Genomic DNA, 14593 nt, shown 5'->3' with positions numbered 1-14593 from the left:
GGGGCATTTAGGCCACTGTGGCCTCACTGAAAATGGGAAATTGAAAATGTCTGAAAATGTCAATTTTTTGAGCAGGTGGCTGCACTGGAAAGCCAACAGAAATAGATTTTACACCTCTCCCGCTTAGCGGAGAGTGTGGTGTGATAGAGGAGATCTCCCCGAACGCGTGCGTGTGTTCAAAGTGCAGACGCAGCGAGCCGTCTGCTCTCCAGCGCCAACTAGAGTTTGAAAATGTCTTAAAACTTCACTTTTTTTAGCAGGTGGCTGCACTGGAAAGCCAACAGAAATTGATTTTACACCTCTCCTGCTTAGCGGAGAGTGTGGTGTGATAGAGGAGGTCTCCCCGAACGCGTGCGCGTGTTCAAAGTGCCGACGCAGCGAGCCGTCTGCTCTCCAGCGCCAACTAGAGTTTGGAAATGTCTGAAAATGTCACTTTTTGGAGCGAGTGGCTGCACTGGAAAGCCAACAGAAATTGATTTTACACCTCTCCTGCTTAGCGGAGAGTGTGGTGTGATAGAGGAGGTCTCCCCGAACGCGTGCGTGTGTTCAAAGTGCAGACGCAGCGAGCCGCCTGCTCTCCAGCGCCAACTAGAGTTTGAAAATGTCTGAAAATGTCACTTTTTGGAGCAAGTGGCTGCACTGGAAAGCCAACAGAAATTGATTTTACACCTCTCCCGCTTAGCGGAGAGTGTGGTTTGATAGAGGAGGTCTCCCCGAACGCGTGCGTGTGTTCAAAGTGCCGACGCAGCGAGCCATCTGCTCTCCAGCGCCAACTAGAGTATGAAAATGTCTGAAAATTACACTTTTTGGAGCAAGTGGCTGCACTGGAAAGCCAACAGAAATTGATTTTACACCTCTCCTGCTTAGCGGAGAGTGTGGTGTGATAGAGGAGGTCTCCCCGAACGCGTGCGTGTGTTCAAAGTGCCGACGCAGCGAGCCGTCTGCTCTCCAGCGCCAACTAGAGTTTGGAAATGTCTGAAAATGTCACTTTTTGGAGCGAGTGGCTGCACTGGAAAGCCAACAGAAATTGATTTCACACCTCTCCTGCTTAGCGGAGAGTGTGGTTTGATAGAGGAGGTCTCCCCGAACGCGTGTGTGTGTTCAAAGTGCCGACGCAGCGAGCCATCTGCTCTCCAGCGCCAACTAGAGTATGAAAATGTCTGAAAATTACACTTTTTGGAGCAAGTGGCTGCACTGGAAAGCCAACAGAAATTGATTTTACACCTCTCCCGCTTAGCGGAGAGTGTGGTGTGATAGAGGAGGTCTCCCCGAACGCGTGCGTGTGTTCAAAGTGCTGACGCAGCGAGCCGTCTGCTCTCCAGCGCCAACTAGAGTTTGGAAATGTCTGAAAATGTCACTTTTTGGAGCGAGTGGCTGCACTGGAAAGCCAACAGAAATTGATTTTACACCTCTCCTGCTTAGCGGAGAGTGTGGTGTGATAGAGGAGGTCTCCCCGAACGCGTGCGTGTGTTCAAAGTGCAGACGCAGCGAGCCGCCTGCTCTCCAGCGCCAACTAGAGTTTGAAAATGTCTGAAAATGTCACTTTTTGGAGCAAGTGGCTGCACTGGAAAGCCAACAGAAATTGATTTTACACCTCTCCTGCTTAGCGGAGAGTGTGGTTTGATAGAGGAGGTCTCCCCGAACGCGTGTGTGTGTTCAAAGTGCCGACGCAGCGAGCCATCTGCTCTCCAGCGCCAACTAGAGTATGAAAATGTCTGAAAATTACACTTTTTGGAGCAAGTGGCTGCACTGGAAAGCCAACAGAAATTGATTTTACACCTCTCCTGCTTAGCGGAGAGTGTGGTGTGATAGAGGAGGTCTCCCCGAACGCGTGCGTGTGTTCAAAGTACCGACGCAGCGAGCCGTCTGCTCTCCAGCGCCAACTAGAGTTTGGAAATGTCTGAAAATGTCACTTTTTGGAGCGAGTGGCTGTACTGGAAAGCCAACAGAAATTGATTTTACACCTCTCCCGCTTAGCGGAGAGTGTGGTGTGATAGAGGAGGTCTCCCCGAACGCGTGCGTGTGTTCAAAGTGCTGACGCAAAGGGCCGTCTACTGTCCAGAGTCCAATTTGTAAAGGCCATGCACTCCAGTGAACAGCATTTATCCATTTATAATTGTTTTATGTTATTAAAACTTTTTTTTTTTAACTCAGAAACATAATTAACATTGTGTATGTTCGTGTAAATGCTTAATCTATATTTGGAATGTGCATATATTGGGAGAATTTATCGTTTTTCAAAAAATTTCAATTGGCTGAGGGGTACTCTTATTCTGAAGAAAATTCCTTATATTCGCCAGCTTATATTCGCCAGTTTCACAGAACCGTCAACAGCAATGGTCACTCCCGCGTGATTATGGATCCCACTGGGAAAGATGGATAACCACGCCCCGGACTAATTTTTGAAGCTTGTGATTGGCTGAACCGGACGTATGGAGCGCTCCGTTGTAGTCACTTGGACCGCGCGAGGTGCACCAAAACCCAATTATCATGGCGTTTATCGTGCGCTTGCCCAGGCCTTACGGCCTGGGCATAAATATAACGATTGCATTCACCACGGCTTCGTAACTCGCGCGGCGCTCCGCCGGCCGCGCGGCCCTGGTCCGCTGGCCTTCGCGCAGCTTGCAATGTCGTGGACAATAACTGAAAACGAGCGCTCTATGCCGTTTCCATCCATCTTTCCCAGTGGGATCCATAATCACGCGTCACTCCCATAACTCTATGCTATGGTCATTGGTCACTCCCTTCTTATTATAACTCTATGGTCACTCCACATAGTTCAGTCCAGTGGTCAACAACCTAGCTGTCATGCAGCTACATTTCCATAAAGCAATACAAATTTATAGACATGTTCTCCATTTAGTACAGTATGAAGAGTAAACTTCTCAGTATTGTTGTTGCAAAAACCTTCCCTTCCCTGAAGTAACCAGTTAAATCTAAAAGCCCCTGATTGACTTTTCACATCGTTTCCGTGATGACAGTTTGGTGTGAGCTGACACCATACTGTTACTGACATCATGATACTGTTGTGTTGTGGATGAAAAAGTTCACTCATCATTATCAACATAAATATCTCTTCTGAATCAGTGTTCACCTTTATATGAACTATCAAATTCCACTTGTGATTCTTCTACTGGCCATTTCATATTCTTTAAATAAACCTGCTATATCAAAATTCTATCCAAATAGTACATTCATATTTTTTACTGTTTATTGAATAGATCGATCCCCATTTGTTAACAGGTTACATTGTTGGTATGACATCAAAATATTGTAAGATTATGAAAGTTACTTAATATAAAATGTGTACTGCTGTACAAATACAATTTCGTTTTAGCTTTGTTTTGACTACATTTTTCTAAACCTGTCTGTGATTTATTTTGGTAAAAGTGTGTACATGTTTGCTGTGCTGCTTCTTGTTGCAGTCAGAGGTGAGGTGACCTTGTCAAAAATGATGTTAGCTGATTAAGGAGACAATGTCAAAAGATTCATTTTAAATTAATATACATTTTATTAAATTTAATAAGAGCTTAGGCATAACAGTAAGAAAAATGTCACACTGGCATAACGTTCTACTTTACATTGGTTTCATCTGGTACAATCTTCACTCAAGGACATCACCCTATCTCAAACAAAAAGATCAAGGCTCGAAGATGTGATATCATAAGGCAATCAACGTTGTTATTGGTTCGGATTCAGAGTTGCATTGATCAGTACTATTCGCATCTATACAATAAAAAGTTACAAGGACAACATTTCAACTGTGATGCCTCAAACTCGGCCAGGTGCTCCGGTGAACACAAATGGCCGTGTTTGTAGGTTGAGAACCAGCAGGGGAGGGTGTTCTGAGGTAGTCCAAAATGTGATTATTTTCTGCAAGTTTTTCTGTACTTGTACATACGTAGCTAACTCCCACATGTTTCATCATTGTTAAGTACAGTAATGATACGACATTGTTAAATATAACAATGACAATTTATGAAAGAAACATTTGTGTGGAGGGGTCTCAGCTTTTTTTAAGAAGTGGGGCTCCATGAAAGTAAGGTTGGGAACCACAGGTCTACACCCTCCCCAGACCAACAGTAGGGGTTGACAGTGATAGGGACCATACAGAATTGGCAAGTACGTAATTGGGGAAGATGAAAAGAAAACCCCAAATAAAACAGATCAAACTAAAAACTTAAACAAGAAGAGTTCTTGGCGGAGTTCATTTCTTGTATTTGCCGATGTGTTCACAAGCAATGAGTTCTTGGCGGAGTTCATTTCTTGTATTTGCCGATGTGTTCACGGGCAATGATGAGTCTCTGAATTTGGGCTGTACCCTCATAGATCTAGAAAAGCAGATAAAGATTCCAACAGTTAATGATCTACAACTTTCCAATGACATTTTTTGGTGTCACAGCAGTGAATTGATGCATCATCACCACCAACCTGGTAGATCTTGGCATCCCTCATCAGTTTCTCTACTGGATAGTCGCTGTTGAAGCCGTTGCCTCCAAACACCTGAACCGCATCACTGGCCACCTGGTTGGCGATGTCTCCGGCATATGCCTTGGCAATGGAGGCGAAGTAAGTGTTTCGGCGGCCCACGTCCACCTCCCAGGCTGACCGCTGATAGCCCATCCTGGCCAGTTCCACCTTCATGGCCATTTCAGCCAGAAGGAATGACACAGCCTGGTGCTGTGGATAAACAAGACAAAGCAGTGTTTTTGAGCGGTGGTCACAACGCTCCTATACGTGGCCGTGTGTGTGGGTATGTCTGTCTGCGTGTCTGTCTGTCTGTATGTAGCCTACAGTACCTTTTTTGACCACACATGTTAAGGGAGGGGCGCTGTTGTTCAGGCCAGAGAGACACACACACACACACACACACACACACACACACACACACACACACACACACACACACACACACACACACACACACACACACACACACACACACACACACACACACACACACACACACACACACACACACACACACACACACACACACACAGGCGGCCTGAGTGACATGCATTTTATTATTAATATTTTGTTTAATATTGTTTTAATATTTTTTATTATATATATATATATATATACACAGGTATATATATTTGTTTTGCTGTTGCGCAGCCTCCACGACCACCGCTCAGTTCACACGGGTGTGATTTTAGTTACAGGTTACTGGTCAACTTGTGGAGATGTCCTATCATTTGGAAGATGGCTAGAGACAGCATCAGTTTTTCCACTTAGTTTTAATAATTCGTACTTGTGAATATACAGTAGGTCTGCCCCTTTTGAATATTCACATTTACACTATATACATGAATGTTAATAACATTAGTTAAAACAACTTTAAATAACCTATAAACTCCAAATTATTGACCGTAAAACTAACATTACGAATCTCTACAATGAATAATGTGACCTACATTGGCAATGGCGGTTCCAAATGTCTTCCTCTCCAATGCGTAATTGGTGGCTTCATCAAGTGCTCTCTGTGCCAGTCCTGTTGCCCCTGCTGCTACCTGCATCACATCAACGATCATCATCATCAATTAACAATACTGTAAATTCTGTGAGTAGTGTATGTGTATACAGTATGTGCTGTATATAAATACGTAAAATAAATGTCCAATGATATTCTGGGGTGAACATTCAGTGAAGATATTACCTAAAGCTCACAATTGCGCCATGTTGTGAGCTTGTACATCGGCTATTTTCGGAAGAGATTTGGCGTAGAGGAAAACTACAGTACGTATACAGGGTTAAACATGCAACACTTCCAGCCACTTACTGGTGGCCTGGTTTTGTCAAAGGCTCCCATAGCAATTTTGAAGCCATGTCCCTCTCCGATGAGGACATTCTCCTTGGGGATCCTCACATCCTCAAAGGTGATACCTCTGGTGTCTGAGCACCTCTGGCCCATGTTCAACTCCTACATGGTCGGAGAAAAGATATGTTATGGAGTGTTTGGGATACATCAAGGTTTCTCAAAGCAGACTGGATTGCAACATTAAGGTTGAGTCTTGGGGCCATCTGGACAACTTATAATACGTTGATTTAATATTTAATACATTTGTGGAAAACTAACAATTCAAACCCTGATGAGAACCAGTGCCAGAAATTAGGTTTCCATACAGTAAATGCATTCTTACCTTCCTACCAACTAGAATACCAGGTGTGTCAGCATCAACAATAAAGCCAGTAAATGCCCTGCTGGTAGGGCATTTAGGGTCAGGATTAGTGCGAGCCAGGAGGAAGTACCTGGGAATATGGACAAACACAAAGGTTAACTTCCTGGAGAACACAAAGAGGCATAGTTTGCATTTGCAACAGTTACTCTTTTGCTACCTCAATATTGGATTGTTGTAAGGTACTCTTGCTGTTAACACATTTTGGTTATATATAGAAGAGAACATTGTGTGAATACACACCAGTTAGCTTTTCCTCCATTTGTTATCCACATTTTCTGTCCGTTAACAACATACTCGTCTCCCACTTTAACAGCTTTGGTCTTGAGGCCAGCTACATCGGAGCCTGCCCCGGGCTCCGTCACACCATATGCCTGTCAAAAACACAACAGAGGAGCCCACATTTCATCCTGTCTTACACTTAATTAATTTAATGTTGAACAATCGTGAGAAGTTGACAAGCAATACTTACACACATAAGTGGCTCCTCTGCCATTCTGCCCAAGTATTTCTTCTTTTGTGCATCATTACCAGCAAGGATAACTGGCATTTGCTGTGTGGATCAAGATGACATTAGTAAAAAACAAAATAATATTTGGGATAAATAGACAGAGCCGAATCGAAATAAATTTGTCTGTGTAGTGTAGTATGTATCAGCCCTTAGACACAGGTTGCTCATGTTGTTTGTAGAACAGGTTTGTTGGGTTCTTAATTTGTAACATTGCTTCAAAGTGTCAGACTGTTTCTGTGCAACTCTACTGACTCAACCATGTCAACTTACACCAAGAGAGTTTGCCTCAATGGCAGTCTGGACTCCTGTGCAGCCATAAGCCAGCTCTTCTGTGATAAGGCAGGCATCAAAAATTGACAGGCCCATTCCACCTGGAAACAAAAGATTTGTATTTATTATAATTGTTCATCTAGGAATATGTATTTGTGGACTGTAAAGTTTGGGATCAGACCAAAAATGTTGGCTATTTTAAGTTACAAACTAAGCAACCGAGCGATAATCAGAGAGTAAAACAAGTAGGCTACATACCATATTCCTCTGGAATGTGAGAGTTCATCAAACCAAGCTCCCATGCTTTCGTGATGACTGGCATGGGATACTGTAAAATTAATTATAGCAACAAAAAGTTAGTGATGGTCAATCCTGGACAATCTATAAACCCTCCCAAAAAACACATTGGAAATGTTTGATCATACCTCAGTTGTTACTGTACTAGTAGCACTGTGTTGTTGTTTGTATATTATAGCATTGGAAAGCCATGTCCATGCTGCATGTGTCACAGTGTGTTAAGTGGTTAAATGGGCCCCGTCTGTGTTGCTTTGTCAATTGTTTACAGGTGGCCTACCGTGAACATATGCATTGTGAGGCTTTGATACTTTCACTTTGCCAAAGTGGTATCTGTGCCAATCACTGGCATGCCATGGTTACCCAATGAATCTCGATAAGGCCTGTGCTATAGGGAAACCCAAATCTCTTCTCACTCGCTCAAGTCCACACTCAGTCCTCCAGCTTAACCCAAAAATCGTTTGTATCCCAAATTGCTTTTAGAGGGGACAAGATCTGAGTGTCTCTCCAAGCCGCTTGGAGCATCAAATGGCAAAGTGTACACAACAGCCTGTTCTCATCCGCTCGCCGGAAGCGTTGACTGCCTATTTGTTCTGTTATTGGATAGACCATCTCCTTGGGATATGGGATACCATGGAAACCATGACTACACCCGTCTGTGAGATAGACTTCAAAGTGATAATTTAGAGGTGACAAAACTTTGATCTGCTTACTCATATCATAAAATGTAAACATAACATGCTTGCATGCGTGTTGAACAGGAAGTGAAAGTGTCCCACTTGATTAAACTGCAGAGATACTGAAGTACATTTACTCAGCCGCATCGTTGTATAGGCCGCAGGGTTCAAAACATGGGAAAAAAGTCGTGGCTTATAGTCTGGCAATTACGGTATATATCATTCTGAACTTTGATCAAAGTTACTGAAGCAAAAATAATGGGTTGATCTTTATACAACCATGCTGCTGTTTGTTGTGCATTGTGTGGGCTAGAAAACAGCTCATATATGAGAAATCCAACATCTAATATGCTGGCCAAAGTGGATGGACACTAGGGCTGCAAGCGAACCTTCGGAGATTCGAACGTTCGTTCGTTACGTTGGCAATCGAAGTTTATTTCGAAATTAATGGGTTCAGGTTTTTTTCTTTTTTTTCTTCTTTTTTTTTTACACGAAAAATAATTTTCAGAATGTGATAGGCCTATTCAGAATATCACAGTAGTAGAGATAGCCAAATACGAAATAAGTTAGGCCTACCGGTAAACACTAACAGTTAGTGGTGACCGTTATAGTAGTAACGGTCACATAAAATGCACCAGAACAGCTTGGAGCGATCAAGGACCGTCCTCCGCTCCAATTCCGCTCCTGTTTGGGGCCGCGAACCATTACAGCGCCTCGCTAACACGCTTGTTGTCGACAGTAGACTGAGTAGAGTGAGAGCAGCTGAGCTGGGCAGAGACAGACGTGTGTGCTTTGAACAGCGAACACCCAGCCATCCACGCACCCAAAGATTAAACAGCCTTTCTCCTAAGCATGAGCAAAGATGGATTTCATTGCAACCCCCTAAAGGATCTATAATGCGATTTCTGGGGTTGTTACATCGAGACCAGTTTAGCCCGAACGCGACGAGCTCCGACGCAGTCACCAAGTCTAATCATCATCCGTGCAACTCTGCTATACATTGAGCCTGTTCGTCAACAAACTGCGCAACATTTTCTCCGATTGGGTTGGATTTTCCAAGTGTTAGCCTAGGTGTTAATGCGGCCACGCATCCACGTGTTTTCAATGGATAAAACAGCGCATTTAAAACATTTCCTACACTCTTTTAGCTGGTTAAAGGTACAGTACGTTCGATGGTTCGAACGTTCGGTTTTTATTCAATTAAACGAACCATCGAAGGTTCGATGGTTCGTTAGGAAATTCCCCCCGAAGTTCGAATCCCTAAAACAGGGCTAGATTACTGCCCTAATGGACACCTGTGCAAGTGTGTCATGGAACAAACCATGACATGATGATGACATGGGAGGAGCGAGCAGGCAAGAATGTGAGGAATTGGAATGTGGTTGTCAGTCCAACCTGCTCGATTCCTCTGGACTCATCTAATTGGGACTTAGGCGAGAGTACTGTGTTAGCCGTGTTTGGATCTTCCACCCTCTTATGAGGCTCCTAACTGTTGTTTTTCAGTGAATAAAGCATAAATGTGTTGAGAGAGATATGATTGACAGGTTCAGAGGGGTCATCATTCATGGTTTCTTCTGCTTCCCTGCTTTTGCTGATGGTAGTTATTATACCCACCTCGCCACTTCTGTCATAGTCTGCAGCAACTGGAACAATCTCTTCACGGGCAAACTTCCTTGACAGTTCCTGGAACTCTTTTTGCTGGTCAGTGAGTTCTGTTGACAAAAGCAGAAATATGGGTCTGGGCTACATGTAGTCTCGCATAGCCAGACAACTATCCCATATTCCCCGAATGCTGTATAGAGTCTGGAACTACCTCCCGAAACCCAAGTAAGGGAAGCTGGCATTTCCATTCACGAAAATATATTTCAAAATATCTTCCATTTCTGCTAAGCAGCAAGCTTTACATGCTTAGATGATTTTGATTTATATTAGGATAGATCCTTGTGACTGTAAAGACGAAACAGAAGTGGTGAGGAGGCTTCACATGATCTGCTTTATATTTTACTCATGATCAGAGCTGTCAGGGATGCTGACAGAACCCTCGCTAAAAGCCACAGGACAAAAGTCCACTCGTCCTCGACAATCTTCCCTCCAGGCCCCCAAACTGGAATAAACTCCCTGTCGCACTTAGAACAGACTCACTCCCTAGCTTCCGCCGTGGACTGAAGACTCACCTTTTCAGACTCCACCTAAACCCATAGCACTACTGAAACACTCAATGACCATACATGAAGCTTAGCCGCAAATTGCAACACTAGATTTTATTTTAATCGGATGAATCTAGGGTTGCAATACCTCCCATAGGCAGCCAATGCATCAAAACAGTTTTTTTGCTATCTGATTGTATTAAACGCTGTCAAACTCACCAATATTGCGGCTGTATGGAAAGCTTGGAGTATCTTCTTTCCATCTACAAAGTGTTTGTTTCATAAAAATCCACCGTAGACATGTTATGAGCTACTTTCTATCAAGAAATTGGCCTCAGGTGATCAAGTCCTGGAGTTTGGAAGCGCTCGTGGAAAATCGCTCAAAGGTCCTGTGACCCCCTGGTTCTAAATGTCACATAATGCAGGAGGCAGCGGGACGTTGCGTAATAGAAGACGAGCGCTTCCGAAGTTCAACACTTAGAAAATAAACCATGTCTGCTCGGATTTCTTGACAGAAAGTAGCTCATAACATGTCTACTGTGGATTTTTATTAAAGAAACACTTTGCAGATAGAAAGAGGATACTCCAAGCTATCCATACAGCCCCAATATTGGTGAGTTTGACGCCGTTTAATACAATCAGATAGCAAAAAACTGTTTTGATGCATTGGCTGCCTATGGGAGGTATTGCAACCCTAGATTCATCCGATTAAAATAAAATCTAGTGTTGCAATTTGTGGCTAACCGGAAGCATATGCAAATTGTGAGAGGCAACAGCCTGGCCACGCGAGACTGGTCTATATGCAACTATACATTAACTTAAAAGATCTCTAATGCTGCATTCACACTACGAAAAGCCAAGCTAATGGTTTGCTTGGTAATTCAATGTATTCTCTATGCAAACCAGCTTTAAACATTTCCAAGCTTTTTTTCCAGCTTGGAAATATTTAAAGCTGGTTTGCATAGAGAATAAATTGTATTACCAAGCAAACCAATAGCTTGGCTTTTCGTAGGGTGAATGAGGCATAAGTCCTGGCTAGAGATGTTACCGATCAATCGGCAATGGATCGGATCGGGCCGATCAAAGCGTGATCGCGATAATCGGTGGTTTAGATCAAAATGTAAATTCACCGATCCGATCCGATCGGTGCATCCGATCAACCAGCCGTTCAGTATGCCCACTTGAGGCCATTTTGGGGTATTGATTTCCACAGTGCTGAAGGAATAATTAGTTACTGCTATGATAATAAATACATAGTAATGCTGGTAAATAACTATAAGGTAAATATATAAATGATATATGATATATGAATATATGAGTGAATTAATTAATTAAAGTTAAAACATTAACATTTAGAAAATATAAATAATATATAAATAATAACTTGATCGGATCGGTGATTGATCGGTATCGGGTGATCAAACTTTTGTGATCGGTGCTCGGTGATCGGTTCCAAAAAACCTGATCGGACCATCCCTACTCCTGGCTCAACTCACCAAATGAGAAACCCAGCGATGACAACTGCTGGGGTACAAACTTTGCACTGGCAGCAGTGCTCTGGAGCCGGATTCCGGCCTGCACACCAGCTTTCAGTACCTGAAGGTGTCAACAGAGAAGAGTCGAATCAGGACAGCATTATTTTTTCTTCCTATCGCCAAAATAAAATGCCTGGGTTTCCGAGGCTAGGACAGCATTAACAAACATGGGGTTAAATTCGTTCTACTGTGTCTAAACAGCAGCCATCAAAACCCCCATAAAAGGGCACCTGTCTGCAATGTGCAACTGGTCCTAGAAAAGGATCCTAAGCTTGACACCAAGTTATTCAGTGTAGATGATTTCTTGTATATTGTTGTTTGTCTATACATGTCCTGATGAACAAAGGACCACAATGGAAACAAGCCCTAGGGGCCTTAAGGCTTTAGGCGGGGGTTATCCTTTTAGCACAGTTGTATAATCGTACCACTGTACTATTTGCAAACGTAATAACTTAATAATTCAGCTAGTTGACGCCGAGATCAATATTCAATCAAAACAATCAAGCAACCCTGACCTTCAAGGGACAACGTCACATAACCCCATTCTTGGGAAGGGTGGGCGTGAAACACAAACACATATCAGACACTGCTGATAACAACTACTCAGCTGCTGGTAATAACTAAAACAATAAAACGCTTATGACACCAAGTAAACATTTAGCCTAACATCGTCAGCAGATCCTCATATGAACGACGTTTATTACATTTGCTTGCAATTAAAATCATGCCTAGATATGTTATGTTGTCGTTGACATGCCAGACTGAATGATTACAGGTATTAAGTTACTGGTGAATGGACCAAAACGCATTGTATTGATGTCGGTGTCAACTAGCCGCCTATAGCTATGTTAGTGACGTCGATCGCTTTTGCTCAGTTATTAAATGTTTAACTTGAACTTGCACAAAACATGACAAAACATTGAATCTGTCGCTTATAAAAACTTTGAAATCCGTTTTTGTAAATGAGAATATCAACTTATACATTTACCTTATTGAGGAGCATTGTTGATGTCTCTACAAAAATGCCTTGTCTCTCTTGGAAGAAAAGACCTACTGCCAAATGCCAGCCAATGGCAACACTCCCTTTAATCACATGGTGGGTCTGTTGGAGACCTTTTCCCTAGTTTCCTTTCGCGCATGCGTTTGTCGTGCCAAAAAGAACAGATCTACAAGGTAACAACGCGTAGCGGTGCGACTCGTTGTTAGCTTGTAGATCTACCTAACCTAACCTTGCATAACCCAGATATGAGATCAAGTAAACGTCGAAATTAACCTTCTGTTTTGCAACAATTACAAGATGTCATGTTCAAAATTAAACAAAAATAATAACCCATCATCAAATCCAAGGAAAACTAATGGGGTTTTGTTGCAGTCTTTATAATATGGAGACTTGCAGTCATGTAAGCACAATAGCTCCACCTGTTGGTGTTTTGTTCATGTTGTCTACTCTGAATATTATCTGTCCCATATTTTCTGAACACTTAAGAATGGATTACACTTTAATATGAGCATTGATTTTCCAGGAATCCTTAACCCTGTTAAAGCGTGTATAAAAATTGCACTTTTCCCCACACCATTGGCCTAGATATATTTACATAAAACCCACCCATATCAATCTCAAGTGGTTAAAAATGACTACAGCAATATAACTTGTTTTATTGTTCCATATACCTGCAGATGGTGCTGACAGCATGTGATTTAAAGGGATATTTCACCTTCAACAGGGAGCAGTGGAAGGGCCTCTCCACATACACACACTCTAAGAAAGGATTCTGTGACCGAGTAAATAGCACTATTAGAAAAAGTTATATTTACTCAATAAAATCACTGAATATCATGTATGTGATTGTTTGAGTAGGTCACACCAAACAAAATGAGTAAAAATCCAACTGTTCTTTTTGAGTTAGATGTACATATATTATTTGAGTTAATTTCATGAGAATAAATTAGTATTTGACCAACTGATTGTATTCATGAATTATACTCAATTTGTTTTGGTAATTTTCCTTCATAATATTTGAGTATGGAGTACTTATATGGATCAATTTAAAAAGACCCTTAATTATTATTCATTCCAACTTAATAATCTTTCATCTCTCACAACAACTTAAACAATTGAGTAGATTATGACTAAGATTCAAAATTGTACACAAGGGTTCATGGGAAAAAAAGGGTTCATGGGAAAATTCTACTGGAACATTCTGTCAACAAACAGCAGCAGCACACATCTTCTTCAACAAGAAACCTGGAGAGTGTTTGCAAATATTGGTAAGTAGATTTACTGTATCTTTGTGCATATAGGCTACACAAATGTATTGGGTATAACTTATGTTATTTACAAAGGTTTGCAGCTAGTTAAGGTTACAGTGAGAGGAATGTGCAAGCCCTCTAGTCATTGTGACTTTTTGCATTTATTACAAGCTATGCACAGCTGCATACAATGGTGTGTACAATGAAGATAAAATGCACAGGTATAGGCCTACATTATTATCTACATGTCTTCTTTTTTACTCTCTTCCCCTCATCTCTGTCTTCCAGGTTAGTGCAAAGTTCAGGATGATCACCACACTGAATCTTGAGCCAAAATGTATGGCAATGTTGGACTTCTATACCCCCAAACTACTGTCCATGTTCCAGTCCAAGAAGGGCAGTTTGGGCACAAATGAGTATTGTACTTCAGGTATGAAACTTTCATTTACTCTAACTGCTTTAATTATATTTCACCTGGCTAATGACAATAATTACTATATTAATTTATGCTAAACTCATCTTTATCCCCTGCAACTCTCTCTCTCCTGATTATTCATTTCTAAATGTATGTCTTAATAGCTACTAAGGCAGAGAGGAATCCCCAATCAACGAACACGAGAGGTCATCATCCGATGTCTCATCGACCATCTGGAAGAAGATAGTGTCAAGATCAAGGACTTTCAAGTTAGTAAAATAAATGTTTTGACGTTTTAATGTCATCGTGGAT

The 14593-nt window shown here is 42.0% G+C and overlaps 1 protein-coding gene across 1 annotated transcript; it reads right to left on the bottom strand.

The window, feature by feature from the left end:
* Positions 1-3469: 3469 nt before the first annotated feature.
* On the bottom strand, positions 3470-12671 carry acadm (acyl-CoA dehydrogenase medium chain). The gene is made up of 12 exons (XM_080726478.1): positions 12605-12671; positions 11578-11677; positions 9549-9646; positions 7222-7291; positions 6964-7064; positions 6655-6735; positions 6426-6556; positions 6147-6255; positions 5786-5926; positions 5421-5516; positions 4432-4680; positions 3470-4331 (listed from the first exon to the last, which is right to left on the bottom strand). The coding sequence occupies exons 1-12, from the start codon at positions 12617-12619 to the stop codon at positions 4260-4262; spliced, it is 1263 nt and encodes a 420-aa protein (XP_080582604.1). The 5' UTR covers positions 12620-12671; the 3' UTR covers positions 3470-4259.
* Positions 12672-14593: the final 1922 nt, after the last annotated feature.

This window comes from Nannobrachium achirus (genome assembly GCF_963921795.1).
Source record: "Nannobrachium achirus genome assembly, chromosome: 5".
Classification (NCBI taxonomy): Eukaryota; Metazoa; Chordata; class Actinopteri; order Myctophiformes; family Myctophidae; genus Nannobrachium; species Nannobrachium achirus.
This window is presented reverse-complemented; position numbering and strand designations above follow the sequence as displayed.